General features: G+C 40.8%; 1 protein-coding gene across 1 annotated transcript in view; it reads left to right on the top strand.

Moving 5' to 3' along the window:
* Positions 1-23,112, top strand: part of LOC121445029 (6-phosphofructo-2-kinase/fructose-2,6-bisphosphatase 1-like) — a 69,179-nt gene that overhangs the window by 37,430 nt on the left and 8,637 nt on the right. The window contains exons 3-10 of the mRNA XM_041647004.1: positions 1,140-1,233; positions 2,500-2,566; positions 3,508-3,582; positions 4,023-4,079; positions 8,885-9,006; positions 15,091-15,298; positions 20,311-20,457; positions 22,607-22,711. Coding sequence (XP_041502938.1) covers positions 1,140-1,233; positions 2,500-2,566; positions 3,508-3,582; positions 4,023-4,079; positions 8,885-9,006; positions 15,091-15,298; positions 20,311-20,457; positions 22,607-22,711 — 875 coding nt within the window. The remainder of the gene's footprint in view (positions 1-1,139; positions 1,234-2,499; positions 2,567-3,507; positions 3,583-4,022; positions 4,080-8,884; positions 9,007-15,090; positions 15,299-20,310; positions 20,458-22,606; positions 22,712-23,112) is intronic.

Raw genomic sequence — 23,112 nt, forward strand, 5'->3', positions numbered from 1 at the left:
AATCGCCTTTAGCACTGCCTTCCATGTTCCTACTAGGATGATCTTAGATTTTTCTTAAAACATCATACCCACTTTTCTAGTTCAAAGTCTTCCATATTCCTCCAACAAACAGCATGGTCAGGTCAGTCACAGCAATGCTACCTGATACCAACTTCTGTCTTTGTCACTGTTCTATTTCCTTATAAAGGAAAACATTTAATTGGGGCTGGCTTACAGTTTCAGAGGCTTAGTCCATTATCATCATGTAAGGGAGCATGGTGGCATGCAGGCAGACATGACCTGAAAAAGTACCTGAGAGTTCTACATTTGGATCCACAGGCAGGTGGAAGAGAGAGTGACTATAGGCTTAGCATAGGCTTCTGAAACCTCAAAGCGCACCCCTGGTGACACACTTCATCCAGAAAGGCCACACCTCCTCCTATAATGCCATACCTCTTTATCTGTCTCAAATAGTGCCACTCCCTGATGACTAAGCAATCAAATATAGCAATCAAATTTATGAGCCTACAGGAGCCACTTTTATTCCATCCACCACTATATCCTAAAGTTATTTCTTAGATGAATGAATTAATGAAATATGGTTTCTTTGACTGTTTATCTCTTTCTCCAGTCTTCTCTTTTTTCCCTCATTACAAGTAGGAAAGTGCTTTTGAGAGATTTACATTTAGATTTTCCCTTATGACATAAAATGGTAAAATAACCTTGGTAGCTAGAAATCAGGAGACCCTGTCTGTATATGTTATCAATTCACTCTTGTTTTGACCATTTCTTTATCTTCTCTATTGAATAGGACATTTAAAGGGTTGGAGTTTATGATAAAATAAAATAGTTTAGAATCAAACAGACTTGTGTTTGAATTCTAGTTTGCCAGTTATTAACTTGGAAGCTATTTTGTACATCTGAGCTTTACTTTCCTCATTTGTAAAGGTGAAATAGTTAACCCTACTTTGCAGGATTAATATGAGGGAGTAAATCAGTTGGTACCCATAATTTGAAGCTTTATATGTATACTTTACTTTTATAAAAAAGTACAATTTCCTATAAATTATGCCTTCTACCTCTGAGGTTCCTTTCAGCAAGAACATATTTCTGGCCACTACAATCTTCTCACCCTTTTCACTAGGGTTTCCTGTTTTCAGTGTTTAATTTAGGCCAGTATCGACGAGAGGCAGTGAGCTACAGGAACTATGAATTCTTTCTCCCAGACAACATGGAGGCTCAACTTATCAGGAAGTAAGTGCCCAACATTTAAGAACCTGTGGTGCCCTTTGACTAAGAGGGACCTTTCTTCATATCCTACTAGGGGAGTAGGAGAGGGTAGTCCGCTCTTCTGTGGCTATTCAAACTTTTGATGTTTCAACATAGTGTGGTCATCTACAGTCTTCATGCTTGAGAATTACTCAGTCAAGTTATGAATAGGAAAAAATGCAAAAAGTCTCAGTGTTTTAGGTAAGTTTACAATTTGTGTTTGGCCACATTTCATAGTTACCCTAGGCCATGAGTTGAATACTGCCTTGTCCAGCCTTTTTGTCAACCTACTTGAAGTCTGCTCTAATCATAGCCATTCCCTATCAAGAAGCATTTACAGTTTTCCATTTCTGGTACGAGAACATAGAGATGTCTTACTCTAGCATTGAGATTCAGTGTTTCAGGAGCTCAGCCTTCCTTACTCTCTGCAGTGTCATCATTTCAACTCTTTTTTTTATTATTTATTTATTTTTAATTTATTTATTTATTAAGGATTTCTGCCTCGTCCCCACAACCACTTCCCATTTCCATCCCCCTCCCCCGATCAAGTCCTCCCCCTCATCTGCTCGAAGAGCAATCAGGGTTCCCTGACCTGTGGGAAGCCCAAGGACTGCCCACCTCTATCCAGGTCTCGTAAGGTGAGCATTCAAACTGCCTAGGCTCCCACAAAGCCAGTACGTGCAGTAGGATCAAAAACCCACTGCAATTGTTCTTGATCATTTCAACTCTTAAACTCTTTTACCTATGTGGCTGTAAGCACTTCTAGGTGCAACCTGGCTCTCAGCTTTTTATCCATGTCTTCTTTATAGAACCCCGTAACGAGTAACTATTAAAGAGATGGTATTTTGCTGAAAGCCTGAGTACATTATCTCTTTCATACCCATGTTTACAATGTTGCCTAGGCCAGAAAGTCATTTTAACTCAAAGACCATATTCCTAGTCCTTAACTGTGTCCATCACCAATTCAGCTTGAGCTCCATTAGCACACAGTTAGAGTCCTAAAACTAGGATGCTTTTATTGCTCAGTTTTTCTTGTACATGTCTTTTATATGCCCTTAAGCTGTACACACAGAGCCAGTTTGAACTATAACCTCTCTATACTTAACATGATGCCTACAACAAGGATGCTGTGTATATGTTCAACAGATGAATAATTTACTATAAAGCATATGAGAGATGGTTCATAAGAGAACAGTGGTAAGAGGAACTCATCCTGGGAGTAGGGATTGTCTGCTTCTTTCTGTTTTTCAGGCAGTGTGCTCTGGCAGCCCTAAAGGACGTCCATAAATATCTTAGCTGTGAGGAAGGTCACGTTGCGGTAAATAATCTTCCATTTCCCCCCTCAGGCTATCTGTCATTATGGAAAATAGATAATATGTACTAAGCATTTATTTATGCCATACATTATTCTAAGTACTTTGTTTATATTAATAATTTAATTCACATTGTCCCATGAGATAATTGTCTTTATTATGCTCTATTTTAGATCACGAAAGATTAACTTATTTTCCAGGGTGGTGCAATATTTGCAGAATCCATACTCTTAAGCCCCATGCTTCATTGATTTGTCCTCAAGATTTAGCAGTATAAATATTTAAGACTAAAGTACAAACATTTCTTTCTTTTCTTTTTTCAAAATGTTATAAACTTTCTTATTAAAATCCTTACAAACAATTACAAACATACCATACAAAAATAACAAGACCCAAAGTCTATACAACTTCATGAACTTCATACACTGTGGAACATAAGCTGTGAAGCATGTCTTTTGTTGTATTTTCTTTTTTTAGAGAGTGATTTACAATTTTATGTCTTAATTCCTTGGGTTAGAGATTCTCAAAAATGTGAATGCTAAGGATAGAGAATTTTTCCTGTTTCTGAACTTTTCTAAGGCTTTAGGAAGGGCAGGCCTCATCTGGAGTAGCAGCTCTATTATTGTTCTATCAGCAATTCATGGCTGTTATCAGAGTAATCTTTCTTCTAGGCCTGTTACTTGACCTGTAACATGATCCTAAGAAAAATTTCCAAGCTTTCTCATGCTTTATTACATTCATAGGGTGGAGGATATTTCTGAGCAGACAGTAAGGGCTCAGTGAATGCTTTTGAAAGTAATACAGGCCAATTCCAAACCCTTCTTTTTCTTGAAAACTTTAAGTTCTGTCCCCTTCTGGAAGCCCTCCACTTGGAACAACGGTGAATGAAGACTGGTATTATATCAACACTAGATTAAGATTAAGAAATCTTATTAAATGTCTCTAGGTTTTTGATGCCACCAACACTACCAGAGAACAACGATCATTGATTCTGCAGTTTGCTAAAGAACATGGTTACAAGGTAGAGTAACACATCCATGCTTACTTAGAGCAAATAACAAAGAAATACAAAGTAGGGCACTTAGAGCAGCCAGTTTGAACACCGTAGGCTCAACATCTAGCTTTCCAGGGTAAATTGAGAAACAGCAGAGAAGAACAAAACAGACATGCTTGGTCAGGCAATGGAAACTAGTTACCAACAGGCTGATACTGGGGATAGTGAGGTGGCAATGATGAAGGAGTCTTGAGAAACATGTAAGATCCAAAACCCAGCCGAAATCTGGGGCAGTTCAATTAGAGCCAGGCTGCCTCATAGGAGTCAGAATCCTGAAAGCACCATTGTATAAAAGCATTGTTTTTAGAAATGTCGCTAAGGATGACTCAGGGATATCAAGAATGGTTGTGCTTGTGTGGCTCCCCAAAAACATAATGCTCTGCTAGAAAGCTCTTTTTCTCTTCTAGGTCTTTTTTATTGAGTCTATTTGTAATGACCCTGACGTCATTGCAGAAAACATCAAGGTAAATTAAGTCTTAATTTAATTTACATCTTAAATCTACATGTGTGTATGTGCATATATGCACACATACATCGTGTATGTGTTTGTGTATGAAATGTGTAAAATGTGAAATGCACATGCCATAGTGTGTATGTGGAGATCAGAAGATAATTTCACATGTTAGTCCTCACCTTCCACCTTGTTTGAGATAGGGTCTCTTCTTGTTCTCTGTTGCATTTTCCAAGCTAGCCTGCCGGCAAGCTTTTAAAACATCCCCCTGTCTCCACTTCTCATTTCACAATAGGAACTCTGTGATTACAAATGCACACCACCACATCAGCTTCATGTGGGTTTGGGGGATCCAGACTTAGGTTCTCATACTTGTGTGGCAAGCTCATTACCACTAAGTCATCTCCCCAACCCTCAATCTTCCTTATTCTGTCTTAGGCTTGGATCATTCCTAAAAGACAACTATAAACTTAAAGCCTTCCTCTCTGAGATGCTCCTCCTACTTTGATTAAGAAGCACTCCCTTGCTTGCCACAGTGTTCCCATAAAGTTAGCTGAAAACAGCATATATAGAGCTCTTAGAATGCATCGAACACTAAGCTTGACTTTTTTTTTTCCCAACAAACCTACATGTTTGTTTAGAAGAGAAACTGAGGCTCAAAGAGTTAAATTGGCAAAGACTGGTACAGATCTGGTACAGATGGAAGTAGGAATGCAACCTGGCATGGCTGTCTTTCTCAAAAGTCAATATTCTGTATTATGCCCCACATTTCACATCATAATCATTGCTTTTAGCCTATTAACTAGAATTAGACTCATAAACCTTTGTTGTTCTCTGTCCCTTAAATTACTGGTGCTTAGGAGCATAAGAGACCTTAAAGACCATCTCTTTCAACCTTTCACCAACCACTTAAAATCTCAGCTAAGTATTTGTCTATATTTCTGTCCATACCTATAGTAACAAATAGTCATTGCCTTTTTAAAACGTGTAGCCTAATCAAAGTGAAATTTGCCTCCCTGTAACTTCTACACATTGCTCTTATTTTTATCTCTTGGGATATTTAGCATGTTCAAATCTTTTTCCTCTTCATCCACCCAATTATCCATTTATTGATTCAGGAGAAACTGTACACCTGAATAGCTAATGTGGGCATTAAAGATATAGAAACAATGAAAGCCCTTTTCGTGAACTCACAGTCTAGTTAGGGACAGTGACAGACATATATATCCCTTAGGATTGGAGATGAGGTAAAGGGAAAGAGAAGGTTGTAAGAACACAGTGTTAAGGGTCAATCTTGCATGTGCGGGGAAATGCCATGGAAGACCTCCAAGTGGAAGTATCAGCAATATCCTGTTGAATGCATAGGAGTTTTTGCAGGTAAAGTGTCGCGGCTCTACCTCAACCAGCAAGGATGATGCGACACCGGAGCTCTTCCTGCTAGCAGTTTATTCAGGACCTTTTTTACAATTGTATCTCTTTCTCTCTCTCTCTGGGCAAAACCTCTCCCAGCCCTTAAAAAGGCACGGGCCGCCAACCCCGGATTGCCAGGTGGGCACTGCCCATTGGTTCACGCATATGCAAGCAGCTGACAATCACTGCGTGATCAGGCCTTAGCCAATATTAGGAGCTGATTATCAGGTGTGGCTCCACGCAGCTCTCTACAGTTCCCCCTTTTGTTTTGTAAAGCAACAGGCAAGAGTAGAGGTCTGATCTCTGTTAAAAATGGAACATGTACTAGTGTTTGTCCAGGTTTCATCCACTCAGAGAACACTAGACCTGTCTGGTGTCTTTTTACAGAGGTGGGAGTTAGACACCAACCCACATGCAATCAGATTTGCTCTTCTTGAGGTCGACTTCTCTGACATCAAGTGCAGTGCACAAGCCTTGCATCCTGTGCTCAAATATAGATAATCAAGCTTAAGGGGACTGTCCTGCTTCAATGGCCATGAAGGCCTGAATGATCATAACTACACTGCCATGTTGTGAAACCCTTATGTGACAAATGCACCAGAGGCATACCAGGGAGGCAAGCACCATTAAGCCTGCCAGGGCTCTTATTTCCGCCCACTCCCTCAGATGATCCATGGCTATGATGATCCAGGAGGATAGTCCTTCTACCAGGCTGGTATCCATGCGTGTCGAATTTGTAGTCGCAACCACCACTCGCAGCTTTTCCAGTTGTTGTTCGAATTCACCAGACCAATTACCTAAAAGATAGCTAGACAATTCTTTAGCAAATTAGCTGCATGAGTCATATTGAATGCTGGTCACACACAGCCCCGGATGGATAGAAATGTCTGACAGACTAGGGTATAGGCTTGTCTCTCTTTTACCTGGGTCCTTTTTTTTCCATATCCTACTATTTCCCACACACCCTCTTCCCTTCAAGTGAACAGAGGTGTGTGACTGTATCAGACTCGGGACTTTTAGAAGTGGCTTTGCCATGACCCCAGACTCCAGGAGCAGTCAGAAACCACTGCTCCTTCAGCAGTCCCCTAAGTAACACAGCCCAGCTGCCATACCCCCGTGGCACATTCATTCTTGTCAGCTGAGTGCATGGAAGACACCTTCTCCCTCGTGCACCTGTTTGGCTTCCCTAGCCCAGCTGATCCTGCTTCTGCTCTGAAGGGGACCCGCTTAAATTATCTTATAGGGAATTTGGGTGTTGTCAATCTGTCTAGCTACTTTCTGCTGAGCAGGGACGCTGCATTCTTACTGCTATTTTCCAGTCGCACTGGGACTCAGGTCGAGGCAACAGGGGAGAGGTGGAGACTCCACCTCCCTAAGGAGCTGGAAGGTGGAAGCGTGGCAGAGTGGCAGGCCTCTACCCCCTCAGGGTGGGGGCAGATCCCATCCCAGCCTGTTGCCCCAGGCTAGGACAAAGGTCCAGGCCTTCTATGCCCTGGACTTGTGCTGCACTTCTATGCCCTGAGTCAGGTCCCCGGTGTTGCATGCTTTGCAGCTCCTCAGTGCTTGCGGTCTGGAGCTCCTTGGCCTTGGAGCTGCAGCTGCTCACACTCCACTACAAACTCAGAAGGTCTCGGTAATTCAAACCACATGAATATAATTCCCTTCCTTAGTGTACCTTGCTCGGCGGCAAAATCCAGATCTCTACCAAGCTTGTTACAGGATGACACATTAAGATTGCCAGAGACGGCAAACCAAGTAGCAATTGTGTCTCATTCAGCCAAACACCTCTCCAATGTGCTCTGTAACAGCTCATTAAGAGCCAGAAAAATCAGGTGTGATGTTGAAGCACCCATTCTAAAATCCTATTCTTTTAGTTTCATTTTGACCCATCCACTCTTGTCGTAGCTCTACTATCTTGCTCTCTCTTTTTCTATTGGTGAGAACAAAAAACCCGCTTTTCGTCACGGATCCCCAATCTTTACCTGAGGATTTACCGGTGCACCCCCTGACTGCAGCAAGTTCTGGGCTCCACGGAGAGAGGTTTGAAGGTTCCCCATAGGGGCCACCACTTGTCCCCGTACGGGCCACCAACTGTCGTGGCTCTACCTCAACCAGCAAGGATGACGCAACACCGGAGCTCTTCCTGCTAGCAGTTTATTCAGGACCTTTTTTACAATTGTATCTCTTTCTCTCTCTCTGGGCAAAACCTCTCCCAGCCCTTAAAAAGGCACGGGCCGCCAACCCCGGATTGCCAGGTGGGCACTGCCCATAGGTTCACGCATATGCAAGCAGCTGACAATCACTGCGTGATCAGGCCTTAGCCAATATTAGGAGCTGATTATCAGGTGTGGCTCCACGCAGCTCTCTACAGTAAAGAATTTAAATGGGGAATAAAATACACTAAATATAATATATCCAGGGAACTATCAGTAATTTGGATCTGAAAAGGCAAAATGAGTGTCCAAATATGAGAGCAATAAGGGATGGTAGTGAAAAGGCAATTGGACTTGTCATGATCTAATTTGCTAAAATAGCTCATATTTTGTCCTAAAAGACACTTGGAAATTGTGAAGGAGTTTAAAGAGGAGAGTCCCATTGTCAAATGTGTGTGTTATAAATATCCTTGTTGGAGAAATAATAAATAAATGAATGAAATATTCTTCTGGGACTAGTGAGATGATTCAGTCACAAGCTTGATGACCTGAGTTCAATCCTCAGAACTCATATAAATGTGGAAGGAGAGAACTGACTCCACAAAGTTGTCCTCATACTCACTGTGACCTGCATATGTCTCCCAACACAATATCTTACACATGTACATGCACATAATAATAAAATAATAATGAACTGAAATTTAAGAAGAAATCTTTCTGGCTACCAGCAATCAGTCACAAAGCTGTAGTGAACACAGGCAAAAAGAGATTGCCTATTTAGAAAAATGATTAGAGAAGCTTAGTTTCTGCTAGCAAGTGAGATTCCATGTAGGCTCAAGTGATTAAGTGGAGGAATGGGGAAAAAAAGAAGAAAAGGTGGATATTGGAGTATTAAGAGATGCCAGTCTTATAAAAGCCAATGACAACATGCCTGTTTTCTCAGCAGTGAGTAAATACATGAAAGTCTCTATGATATAGAGTCAAAATATCTCATTCTTATTCCTCATCACAGTTTTCTGGTCTCTTATAGATGGCGTTAAGCAATATGTGCACTGGGAGTAAAACACATTGTAAAATATAGCCCAGCTCCTCTTTGGTTGCCTAATTTTGACTTGGGCAAAACCCTTGTTCAAACTCTAAGTTCCCTGCCTTTGTAATGTGGTGTATGGTAGTCAGTTGTCTATAAGGGCCCTTTCCAAATACAATGTCAGAGTCTCTATTTCCCCACATTTATCTTCTTCCCACCTTCTCACAGCAAGTGAAACTTGGCAGCCCTGATTACATAGACTGTGACAAAGAAAAGGTTTTGGAAGACTTTCTTAAGAGAATTGAGTGCTATGAGATTAACTACCAACCTTTGGATGAAGAATTGGACAGGTAAGAGCCTAACAACAACCCAAAGTCAAGTTTTGATGTCTTATGGGACCTAAGAAAATGTCCACCTTTGGGGGGCCTTAACTTTTCTATCCATAATATCAGAAGTGGGACTTGTTATATCTTTATGACCCCCTCCAGTCCAGTTTTCCATGAGACAGTGATTCTTTGCTATGGAAAGTATTCCTAAGTTGACTAAAGTAGTGCCTTCTTATGCAATAGACACAGATTTGGACTTTCCTCCCTGAAAACAAATGCCTCCATTCTGTGGCTATTGTATTGCTATTGCAGAAATACTATTCACATGAATGTCACCATAGTATCTAAACAGATTTGCCTTCTTTCTTCTATCACATCCTTATAGTACTTCCATAAAGGAGGCTGTGGTAGAGCTGATATCCTAAATTTCCAAAATTTCCAAAAGAGGAAACCGAATCTTAGGAAGCTGAAGCTACTACCCAAGCTTCCACCATAAGTCATATGTGGCATTAGAAGTCTAACCATGTATTGTCTCCTATTGTTTCTCCTCTCATACCCCTCATGGATCTCTTCAATCAGCAAGTCTTTGGAAACTTTACATGCAGAAGGTGTAAATACAGTCAAATGAGATGGATTCTGTCCTTCGGTGACTTTTACAGAGACTCAACATATGAAAAGACCTATAAAGCTATAAAATAAGATTTTCTTGCATAATACTAGCTACAGATAGAGAAGTATTGGCTGGCAGTGTAAAGCAGATGTGAGTTTAGTTGTAAAATGTTCAAAGAAACTTGCTCTCTTTCAAAATGGGTTCTAATGAAAACAGACTTCGGCTACCCATACTCTTTGAGACCCAAGTTTGAAGAGTAAAAGGGCTGTAACTGGTCATTATTACCCTAAGAAGATTAAATGCATCCTTTCAGTCTTCTCCACTAGAAATGCAAGAAAATGGGTATTGTTAATTCACAGTTCGGGAAACTGACAAGCACGGATTGATCAGGTCAAAGGCTTGTCTGAGTCAGCAACGCATCTATACTGAATGAAGCCTGTATTTACCAAATTGTAGCCTGATTTAACCCTTCACATCCTTGAATCACAAGAAATACCAAATGGGACTTAAAAATTCAGTGCAAAAGGCACATAGCCTTCGTGTATAATTTTGCAGATTGCCCACTGTGCATGCTCCTTGACCAAACATATACATGTTTCTTTCAGGAAGACAAGCAATGGAACTAGGTTGTTTCTGCTTGAGAAAAGTGACTTTCTCAGATTCCACAGTGACATTATGTGGGATAATGGCATATGATGGAAGATATGATGGAAGGATCTTGCAGGAAGGGGGTTGAAGGGAAAGAATGACATTAAGAAAACCAATAGACCTGAGTTTAGACACCTAGAGGGGCACTGTTGAGCTTTGTTTGTTTTTGTTATTCTTTTGATGAGCTCATTGAGCCTGAAGAAGATAGATATAGAAGGCCAGTTTTAATTGTTTTAATAAAAATATTTTTTTCTTTTTTCTTTTTTAAAAAGAAAACAGACTGTTTTTCATTATACATACCAATCCAAGTTCCCACTCCCTCCCCTCCTCCCAGTCCCTCCACACACCTTCCTACCCCACCCCCATCCAATCCTCAGAGAGGGTAAGACACATTGCTTTGGGGAAGGTTCAAGGCCCTCCCTACTATATCTAGGCTGAGCAAGGTATCCATCCAAAGAGAATAGGTTCCCCAAAAGCCAGTACATGCAGTAGGGATAAATCCTGGTGCCACTGCCAGTGGCCCCTCAGTCTTCCCCAGCAATGCAAATATCAACCATATTCAGAGGATCTAGTTTGGTCCTCCTATGCTTGTTCCTTCCCAGTCTGGCTGGAGTTGGTTAGCTCCCATCAGCTCAGATAGACTGTTTCAGTGGGTGAACCCATCATGGTCTTGACCTCTTTGCTCATATTCTTATTCCTCCCACTCTTCAACTGGACTTTGGGAGCTCAGTCCAATGCTCTGATGTGGGTCTCTGCCTCTGTTTTCATCAGTTGCTGGATGAAAGTTCTATGGTGACATTTAAGATATTCATCAGTCTGACTATATGGCAAGTCAAGATCAGGCCCCCTCTCCTCAATAGCTTAGGGTCTTAGCTGGGGTCATCCTTGTGGATTCCGGGGAATTTCTCTAGAGCCACGTTTCTTGCTAGCCCTATAATGGCTCCCTCAATCAAGATATCTCTTTCCTTGCTCTCATCTCTGTCCTTCCTTCATCTCAACTATCCCATTCCCTCAAGTTCTCCTCACCCTCCCCTTCTCCCTCCTCACCCCTCCCCTCTCCCCTCCTTTTCCCCTTCCACCCTCCCTTCTCCCCCACCTCCATGCTCCCAATTTTGTCAGGGAATCTTGCCCGTTTTGACTTTCTGGGTAGATCAATGTATGCTTTTCTTTGGGTTCACCTTATTATTTAGCTTCTCTAGGATCATGAACTATAGGCTCAATGTCCTTTGTTTATGTCTAGTATCCACTTATAAGTGAGTACATATCATATTCATCTTTTTGATTCTGGGTTACCTCACTCAGGATAGTGTTTTCTAATTCCAGCCGTCTGCATGCAAAATTCAAGATGTCAATGTTTTTTTTACTGCTGAGTAGTACTCTAATGTGTAGACGTGTCACATTTTCTTTATCCATTCTTTCGGTCGAGGGGCATCTAGGTTGTTTCCAGATTCTGGCTATTACAAATAATGTTGCAATGAACATAGTTAAACAAATGCCTTTGTAGTATGATTGAACATCTTTTGGGTATATGCCCAAGAGTGGTATTGCTGTCTCCTGAGATAGGTTGATTCCCAATTTTCTGAGAAACCGCCATACTGATTTCCAAAGTGGTTGTACAAGTTTGCATTCCCACCAGAAACAGTATGAGTGCTCCCTTTACCCCACATCCTCTCCAGCATAGGCTATCATTGGTGTTTTTGATCTTAGCCATTCTGACAGGTGTAAGATGGTATCTCAGAATTGTTTTGACTTACATTTCCCTGATGGCTAAGGATGTTGAATATTTCCATAAGTATCTTTTGGCTGTTGGTCTTGGAGAGAACAGGGATACAAGGAACATATCTAAATATAATAAAAACAATATACAGGAAGCCGACAGCCAATGTCAAATTAAATGGAGAGAAATGATAAAGGATTCCACTAAAATCAGGAACAATACAAGGCTGTCCACTCTCTCCATATCGCTTCAACATAGTTCTTGAAGTTCTGGCTATAGCAATAAGACAACAAAAGGAGATCAAGGAGATTCTATTGGAAGGGAAGAAGTCAAACTTTTGTTATTTGCAGATGATATGATAGTATACATAAGTGACCCCAAAAACACTACCAGAGAACTCCTACAGCTGATAGATACCTTCAGTAATGTAGCAGGATATAAGATCAACTCAAAAAAATCAGTAGCCCTCCTATATACAAATGACAAAGAAGCTACGAGGGAAATTAGAGAAACATCACCTTTTTTCTTTTTAAAAAAATAAATCTTTTTCATTTTATATGCCAACCACAGTTCCTCTTCTGTCCCTCCTCCTGCTTCCCCACACCATCCCACCTCTAATCTACTCCACAGAGTGGTTAAGGCATTCCTTTGGTAGTCAAGAAAGTCTGTCACATCACTTTGAAGCAGGACCAAGGCCCTCCCCCTGTATCTAGGCTGAGTAAGGTATCCCTTTATAGGGAATAGGCTCCAAAGAGCCAATTCATGCTCTTAGGGATAAATACTGCTTCCACTGCTAGTGGACCCACAAACTGCCCAAGCCATACAACTGTCACCCACATTCAGAGGGCCTAGTTCAGTCCTGTGCAGGCTCTCCAGCTGTCAATCCAGGGTCAGTGACCTCCCACTAGCTCGGGTCAGCTCTTTCTGTGGGTTTCCCTATCATTATCTTGACCCCTTTGCTCATATTATCACCCTTCTCTCTCTTTGCCTGGACTCCGGGAGTTCAGCCCAGTGCTTAGCTGTGAATCTCTACATCTGCTCCCATCTAATTATTTTATAAATTTATTTATTTAATAGAAATTTATATACTAGACCTGGATGGAGGTGGGTGGTCCTTGGACTTCCCACACGTCAGGGAACCCTGATTGCTCTTCAAGCTGATGAGGGAAGGGGACTTGATTGGGGGAGGGGGTGGGAAATGGGAGGCGGTGGCGGGGAGGAGGCAGAAATCTTTAATAAGTAAATAAATTAATTAAAAAAAGAAATTTATAGCTTATGCGTCATGGCCAGCCTTAGCACTGCCTAAGGAGGCCAAAGAGGCAAGGCTATTCATGTTTTGCTAGAATGCCCAGTAATTTGGAGAAGGTGATGTATACACAGTTGACTCCAGTTTTGGGATCAGTAAACCAGATGACTGAAGGAACTCAGAGCATGGAACTTGGCCCACCTTTACGCAAGAATGCTTGTAAGAACTGGATTATTCAGTAGGCAAGCAATGTTGGATCTTTCAAAAATAAGAAGAAATCTTTCCTACAACTTTTTGACAATTAGTATTTAAAAGCAGCAACATGAAAAAGTAGAAAAATAAAACCAGGACCTTCTCATTAGTATAGTTTATATATTTTATTTTAAATTACATAATTTGGGAGATGAACATGAAACTTTTATAATAATTTGTTATTGAGCAATTACAAATAAACTTATATAGCTCTAAATCTAAGATTTCTTGGGGAGATTAAATGTCCTAGCTTTTGAAAGATAGGAAATATTTGGAAATCAGCAAGGTACATCATTTCAAGCAAAACGAAAAGTACTTTGAGACAGCTGGCCTAATTAGTTCTTAGTATGAAAAGAGGAGAGGACTACAGAGAATATTCCAAGTATACCAGCAATACAGGAATTAAAATACCGTGGGTTAGGTATGGTGCTGTATGATGAGTTCAACTCCAGACAGCCTGTAAAATCATTTAGGATAACAGACAAAGCTGTGGAATTTGAAAGTTCCCTTCGAATTACAGAGAGTCTAGTATTTGGTACCGGCAATATCCAGGCAACAAAATCACATCAGAGCTCACTGGAGTGAGACACATTCTGTGGAAAATTGCTTCTCTGCATGCTTCAACTTTCTACATGATGACCTCTACTCTGAATAATGGCTGTGAAGATTTGTGCATCTTAAAATCTCCCAGTCTCTGCAGGATAGACAGAAAATATTCAATATCCAACAAATTCAAGTGTCCTTTGGGATCCAATGTACATGGATCCCAGAGTTGTGAAGGATGAGGCTGTAAATGTAAAGGCCTTTTCTAGGAAGATCAAGGAAGAGGCTCTCTGAAACCAAAACCATCAACAGCTTAAGGGTCCTGGGTTGCTTATGTCACCCTATGACTCTAGTTCCCACACCTCTTCCCATGGAGCTCTCATAGCTCCTTACAGTCAACTAGAGGATTTAGGGCTGCTCCAGGAGCTGTAGAAGTCTTACTTCATGGTTCTAATCTTCCAAGCTGTTGGTATCCTGCCTCTGCCTCCCAGCTCCTTCAGAGACAGGTTGATGTATTTGATTAGTACTCAGTCTATTGTTACTAGAGCTGAGCGCATAACTAAGGGAACTACCAGGAACTTGGGGCCAGGACCACAAGTTTGCTAATGATGTTCTGTACTATTTCTGTAACCCTTCACACCAATACTTGGCATACTGTGCTGTTGTGACAGGAGTGCTGAATATTATTCATGTATACAAGTAAATGTTTCTGACTGTTCTAAGAGTTCCTAAAGGGCAGATATCCTCTACCCAAAGCACAGTGCCTTAATTCAGATAAAAGTACTTGTGAATTGCAGGTGTAGACTATAGAGAAGAATCTTAGCCAATTGCATTGTGATTGGGAAAGGGAAAAATTTGATTCAAGCTGAAGAATGGAGATGGTAGCCCACAGTGATTAGATCCCTGGGGCTGTCAGGAACAAAATCTATAGAATATATACCAAGAGCAAGACTAGGTATAACATCTTGTTAGGTAGGAGCCAAACTCCAGAGGAGGATTGGGAGCAGGATGTGTGGTTAGGAATTTCTCTTGGGATCAATCCTCCCTCCCGTCAGCACCTAAGATGTTTGCTTCTCCTTGGGTCTGGCCCAGCCACCTGTCCTACATCAAGATCTTCGACGTGGGCACACGCTACATGGTAAATCGAGTGCAGGACCATGTTCAGAGCCGCACAGCCTACTACCTCATGAACATCCATGTCACTCCCCAATCCATCTACCTATGCCGGCATGGTGAGAGTGAGCTGAACCTCAGAGGCCGCATTGGAGGTGATTCTGGCCTCTCAGCTCGAGGCAAGCAGGTAAGTTAGCTCCAAAGACTCAGGTGGGTAGACTAGGCTAACCCAAGTGGGATGGCCAGTGACTGGATTTTAAGAAGTATCCCTCAGTGGAAAAGGATCAAATTATGATCGATCAGTCTCTTCCAATATTAGTCACTGAGTCCTGTCACAGATATTGAATGGTTCTCATATGCATACTGCTTCTGCAAGATCAGTAGCATGATCCTCCAAGGTTTCCTAAATATAGCTGCTTCTCAAGCTCCATCACCCTTCCCCTACTGGATGTCTCCCTTCATCATCCTCACCACTCTGCCCTTTGCCCATGCCCAGCTTGCTGTCCTCTTTGGTCCCTCTGTTAGCTGGTAACTGTCAAGTACATAGATAAGTGACCTTTGGATCTCAGCCTGAATCCCTCTTCTTCATGACTCAGTGTTGATGCTGCCCCCTAACTCATTTGAGAAACCCCACTGTCCTCACCCTCCTCCTGCCTCTTGCTCACTCCATTCCTTCCAAGGCCCTGATCCTGCTCCAAGATCTAGTCATTCAGGAAGTCCTCCCTATTCGTTCCTTATCCCATGAGTCACTGGCCTTTGGGAATATCTCTCCTCATTCTGGTCTATCACTGACTCTTTCAAGTCATGACTTTCCCTGTTTTTTGCCTGATATAGTAACCTTTCCATTCTGGGTTCTGGATTTACTTCCCAGCTTCTGGTTCTTTACCCAGGCTTGTTAGCACATATGTTGCTGGAGAAAATCACTTAGGGATAACATAGATAGAAAATGAAGTGTAGGAGAGGTATTCCTGGTTCTTAATGTCTTTTTTTTTAGTTTTATTTGCTTTTATTTTATGTGTATGTGTGTTGCCTGCATGTGTGTCTGTGCGTTGTGTGCATGTCTGGTGTTCACAAGGACCAGAAGAGGGCATAAGATCCCCTGGAGTTATAGCTTGTTGTGAGTCATCATATGGGTGCTGGGAACCAAAACCGCCAGTGCTCTTAAATACTGAGTCAACTCAACAAGCCCTTACTGTCTTTTATTGGACACCTATGCACAGCCACAGTACCATCCACTTCCACGTCTATTTTTTTGAATGACATCAGCAGTGTGAACTGAGCATAACTGTCATTGTTTATGGATAAGGAAGCTGAGCAACAGAGACAGAGAGCAGCTTCAGGTCATATGGTCAGTAAAAGATAACATAGGCAGGACTGAAAACCAGGCCTTCCTGCCTTGCCTCAGTACCCCTGCTGGATAGGAGGGAGATATCCCAAACTAGGACTGCCCCTGAAGCCCTGTCCTCAGAGAACCTTTCTGATCCCTATGGACTGGAAGTTTCCCTTTGGAGGTTGGTTGCCTCTGACCTGACTCTTACATCTCATGCTCTCTAGAACAGAGACTGAGATCATTTGAGGTATTTTTTTCATCTCCAGGACTTCTTGGCTATAGCTACTCTTTCTTACTTGCACAGCTAAAACTCCGTTGAAAAAGTAACCATGAAATCATGAGTACCACCTGCACACACAAATATGTATATATCAGCACGCATCAGATCCTAACCTTCACATTCATCAGCCCACTGCACCAGGCCTGGTTTTAAAAGTCAGCCACCCCAATCTCTAGAGCTTTCAGTTAACTAGTACTTACTATGTACCAGGAAATAGTTTGCTTTCCACACAGCTGGATAAGTGCATGGTGTTTGCATTTTATAGGTATGATATGAAATCAGAGATGGGCACTGTGTAAGCTGTTGGGATTTGCCTTTCTGTTACTCTCTTAGGCAAGGGCTTCTACCCATGAACACTGACTGCTGACTTGCATCTATCATACAAATTTGTGCCTATGCCCATTTGTGCAGATAGGACATGCCATGTTTGGTTAATAACACCCTGTTCATAGGGCTCTCATGACCTTTTGTGGTTCCCTTCTGCACTGCCATTGTTCTCTCTCTCTGAGTGGCTGGATCTGGATAGAATTAACATTTCATCATCCAAAATAGGGCCATAAATACTCAGTGCTTGTGCAAATGACCTTTAACTGGGTACCAGGATCCCTATTCTAGCAATAGGAATTCAAAGCATCAGAGAACTGTCTTTCAGATCCTTCAGTCCATACTTCCAGGCCACAAACTGGGTACTTCTAGCCTTGGAACCCCTCTCTGATGGCCTGATAATCTGATTTAGTGCCTGTATGCACCCATCTGATAGTTTCCACGTGAGGTCAGGCCATGGTCACAGGAATATTAACTTTTAGGCCCAGTGTAGCCCTGAGGTTACTCTGTAGAAGAGGACCACTAGAGATGGAGCATAATCAGAACTTGGTGATGTGCTTTGATTAACTTCATACATGTAGTGAAGATATCTAGAAGTGCTACATGTCATCAGAAATGGAAGGAGAAAGAATACAGACTATGGGGGTGGATCCATTTGTTCTTAGGCTCAACGTATGTTAGAGGTGGGCCTGTTTGAATGAATGATCTATCTAGTAGGGGATTCAGTGAGCAAATATCAACATAGATACTCTTTTTCTCTTTCATCCTTAGTGGTTCAGGGTAGGATATGAATTTTATTTTTGACACTTTATAATTGCACATATTTGTTAGATATAATTTACTATTTCCATGCTAATTGTATATTGGTCCATCATCTTTTTTTTGAGGGAAATAAATGTTAATTTTGTTGTTTAATGATTATTTTGTTGTTTATGTTTTTATTTTTATTGAACTGTATATTTTTCTCTGCTCCCTTTCCTTCCTCTCCCTCCCCTTCTACCCTCTCCCATGACCCCCATGTTCCCAATTTACTCAGAAGACCTTGTCTTTTTCTTCTTCCTATGAAGATTAGATCCATGTATGTCTCTCATAGTGTCCTCTTTGTTGTCTAGGTTGTCTGGGGTTGTGAACTTTAGGTTGGTTCTTTTTTGTTTGCTTTATGTCTAGAAGACACATATGAGTGAGTACATATGATATTTGTCTTTCTGGGTCTGGGTTACCTCACTCAGTATGATGTTTTCTAGAGCCATCCATTTGCCTGCATATTTCAAAATGTCATTTTCTTCCTGCTATGTAGTACTCCATTGTGTAAATGTACCTCATTTTCCTTATCCATTCTTCAATTGAGGGGCATTTGTGTTCTTTCCAGGTTCTGCTAATACAAATAATGCTGCTGTGAACATAGTTGAGCACATGTCCTTGTAGTAAGATTGAGCATCCTTTGGGTAAATACCCAACAAAGGTATTGTTCGGTCTTGAAGTAGATTGTTTCCTTTCTGAGAAATCACCATACTGATTTGCAAAGCGGCTGTTCAAGTTTGCACTCCCACGAGCAATGGAGAAGCATTCTCCTTACCCCACATTCTTTCCAGAATATGTGGTCATTAGTGCTTTTGTTCTTGGCCATTCTGACAGGTGTAAGATGGAATTTCCAAGTTGTTTCGATTTACGTTTCTCTGGTGGATAACGATGTTGAGAATTTCCTTACATGTCATTCAGCCATTTGAAATTCTTCTGTTGGGAATTCTCTGTTTAGATCTGTAGCCACAGTTTTATTGGATTATTTATTCTTTTGATGTCAAGTTTCTTAAGTTCTTTCTATGTTTTGGAGATCAGTCCTCTGTCCAATGTGGTGTTGGTGAAGATCTTTTCCCATTCTGTAGGTTGCCATTTTGTCTTGTTGACTGTGCCATTTGCCTTACAGAAGCTTCTCAGTTTCAGGAGGTCGCATTTATTCAATGTTGCTCTTATTGTCTGTGCTACTGGGCTTATACGTAGGAAGTGGTCTCCTGTGCCCATGTATTGCAGGCTACTTCCCACTTTCTCTTCTATCAGGTTCAGTGTGGTCGGATTTATATTGAGGTCTTTAATCCATTTAGACTTGAGTTTTGTGCATGGTGATAGATATGGATCTATTTTCATTCTTCTACAGGTTGACATCCAGTTATGCCAGCACCATTTGTTAAAGATGCTTTCTTTCTTACATTGTATAATTTTAGCTTCTTTGTCAAAAATCAGGTGTTCGAAGAGGTGTGGATTGATATCCAGGTCTTCTGTTTGGTTCCATTGGTCCTCCTTTCTGTTTTTATGCCATAACTAAGCTGTTTTCATTACTGTAGCTCTATAGTAGAATTTGAAGTCAGGGATTGTGATGCCTCCAGAAGTTCTTTTGTTGCATTGGATTGTTTTGGCTATCCTGTTTTTTGTTTGTTTGTTTTTCTATATGAAGTTGAGTATTGTTCTTTCAAAGTCTGTAAAGAATTTTGCTGGGATTTTTTGATGGGTATTGCATTGAATCTGTAGATTGCTTTTGGTAAAATTGCCATTTTTACCATGTTAATTCTATCTCCCAAGAGCATGGGAGATCTTTCCATTTTCTGGTGTCTTCTTCAATTTCTTTCTTCAAAATTTTAAAGTTCTTGTCATACAGGTCTTTCACGTTTTTGGTTAGAGTTACCTTAAAATATTTTATGTTATTTGTGGCTATTGTGAAGTGTGATGTTTTTCTGATTTTTTTTCTCAGCCCATTTATCATCCATGTAAAGGAAGGCTACTGATTTTTTTTTAGTTAATCTTGTATCCTGATACATTACTGGAGATGTTTATGAGTTGTAGCCCATCATCTTATGTGTTTAACATTGTGTGTGATGAGAACATTCAAAATCTTCTAAGCGTTTTAAAATATACAGCACCAACTTTTAATGATAGACACCCTATCTATTGTGCATTGGAACATCAGAACTTATTCTCCTAAGTGTAACTTTATATCCTTTGATAAACCTCTCTGTATCCCACCTTTTCAAGAGTATGTCTTTATGTAATTTTTGTGGTGCTATGAATAGAACCCAGCACCTCAATATCTATTAGGTAAATGTTCTACCTCTGAGGTATAATCCCAGGTTTATCTTTATATAAATTTAATCCTCATTTTCTTTTTGTTCCTTTCGTACTTCACCATTCATGAGAGATTTGAACCTGTTCTTATGGCTCCCTTGGTCTTTCCCCTTATCACCTCCTTTTTCCTTCCTCTTCTTTGTATCCCTAGTATGCCTTTGTCCTGGCCAACTTCATTCAGTCTCAAGGCATCAGCAACCTGAAGGTGTGGACCAGTCATATGAAGAGGACTATTCAGACTGCTGAGGCCCTAGGTGTCCCCTATGAACAGTGGAAAGCCCTGAATGAGATTGATGCGGTAAGATGGAAAGGGTTAATATCCTAGCTTATAGGGAGATGGTAATTCTAAGATTATCTCATGGTTACCTCTGTTCCAGGGAACCTAATTAAACCTTACATTTTGTTTTGTTGTTTTGTTTTTGTCAAGCAACCATGTATAAGAGAGTATTCTGTGTCTTGAAGATCTTGTGAAATTAAGCATTGGATTGACCTATAAGAATGTCTATGGGGCATTTTCACGAATTTTTAATTTATATAGGCAGACAAGCTCGCTGTAGGCAGTACTATATGTCGGCAGGTAGATCTGGGCTGTGTAAGAAAAGTGTCTTAATGTGAACCTAAAAGTAAGCAAGTAATCATGTTTCCTCCATGCTTCTTGTCCTGACTTCCTTTAATGATGGATTGTCATCCTACCTAAGATGTTTTTGGTCATGGTTTATTGCAGCAATAAAAACCAAACTAGACAATTTCTATAAGGTTGTTGTTAATTTTTGCATTTTGCAGATGAGGAAAATAAAACTCAGAGACGTTAAGCATGTTGCCTACATTTAAAATAAGAAGGCAATGATCATTTCCATAGGCAAAGGGCCTCACAATAAGCCTCAGAACAGAAGCTTAAAACAGTCTAAAAGAATCTTTGTGTCCTTTCTTTCCTATGAGTAATGTTCATTCAGAAAGCCTGACACTGCAAAGCTGTTTATAATTTGTAAATGTTCTATTCCATGCCCCTGAAGGAAGCCTGATAGTCAAAAAGACAAGAGCCAGAGTCTGATGACCCCAGGCACCAAACAAGCAGGGTTTAATTAAAACTCACACACTTTGAAGGAAATGTCAGAAACAACATCTCTTTTTACCACCAGCACCAGTAGCCTTGCCTATGGGGATTTCTCAGTAGACTTGGAAGCTCTCAGAATTTATCTTCCTAGGCCACTCTGAAACCATTAAAAAATTTCCTAGTTTTTACCTTAGGAAGTATCTGTGGATAGATTTTTCCAAGAGATATTAAAATAGAGGGCAGGACAGGAAGGATAAGGAAGGCTATCCAATGGGTGAGTCGCACTGTCTTATATACTTGCATACAGAGTTTCAGATACCAGCCACAAGTATGCTTACCGGTACACACATGCACTTTACAGTCACAGCAACCCTCTCCTGTCAATCATATCTGCAACATATATGCACACAGTTCTAGAAATAAATATAGGTACATCACATACATATATGTATTGAATATAGACCAGATGAGCAAACCATTTGACATGTACACAGTACTAATACATAGTTTCAGGCATATTACCCACATTCACAGACTTCAGACATAGACATAAATATACAAATGATATTGCAGAAACCTAATGTAGAATGTACACATTCGCGGATATATGTCACCAATACACAGGAAGACAGATACTACAGAGTAACCCACATGGGCATAGTCTCAGATACTTATACACTCTGTACATACACACAGAGAATACAAGTGTACAACATATGCAAAATTAGATATAAAATATACATGCAAACACAAGGCTTTGAACATATCTCAATCACACTGATGAGTTTATCTAATTATTCTTTATCAATAAAAAATCAGGAGTCGGATATGGGGTAAGAACCTGAATGATCAGGGAATCAGAGAAGCCACCAGTCACCTCCTTTCTCTTCCAATCTTCAAACCAGAGGGCTTGAGATTCTCTCTCAGCCCTACCTTACTATTTCCTATCTCCTCTCTGCCCTCAATCCAAAACCTCTATGGTTAATTTTGGTCCGCTAGTGGCTAGCTCCACCCTCTGGTTCAAAGTTAACTTTATTGTCAAAATGTGATCAAGATATCACACAATGGCACAAATAATAAGCATGCTCCACATGCTTACAAACACAGTAGTAAGTCCTTATTTTATATATACTTATATGTAATATACACATCTAGAACTATTGAGGCAATCATAGGAAAATATCATATATTGAGTCTGAACACACCCATTCTTTTGTACACACACACACACACACACACACACACACACACACAATGCACCACAGGCAACAGGAACAACTCAAGAGCTACTTTGACAGAAACCCACATGTTATATTATTCTATAATCATTGGTCTCTGAATTGTGTGAAAACGCTATGTGGTAAATATATTGTTCACAAATAATTTTTAATAGGGTGTCTGTGAGGAGATGACCTATGAAGAAATCCACGAACACTACCCTGAAGAATTTGCACTACGAGACCAGGATAAATATCGTTACCGCTATCCCAAGGGAGAGGTAAAGTTGAAGGGGTGGCCGAACACCTAGGACTCTTCCCCTGTATTCCAACTGCCAGAGTTTCCTAAGTAGCTTTAGAAACAAGGAAAAACATGTTTTCAATAGCTGCTACCTGTCAAAGTACTTGATTATCTGATCCTTAGCTGTTAGGCAAGCCATTCCTCTTCTTTTAAAAAAAATTTATTTATTCATTCAGTGTGTGCATGCATGCATGCATGCCAAGCCCCGCATGCTTATGGAGGTCAGAGAACAACCCATGGAACTCTGTTCTCTCCTTCTACCATGTGATCCAAGGGATCAAACTCAGGTCATCAGGTTGAGTGATAGGTGCTATGACCTGCTACTCCTCTTTTTTAAAAGCTACATCTTTGCCTACTTATAGGCACTATGTACTTTTAGAA

This window comes from Microtus oregoni, unplaced genomic scaffold (assembly GCF_018167655.1).
Source record: "Microtus oregoni isolate MIOR12 unplaced genomic scaffold, Mior012 000153F_ref0000387, whole genome shotgun sequence".
Lineage (NCBI taxonomy): Eukaryota > Metazoa > Chordata > Mammalia > Rodentia > Cricetidae > Microtus > Microtus oregoni.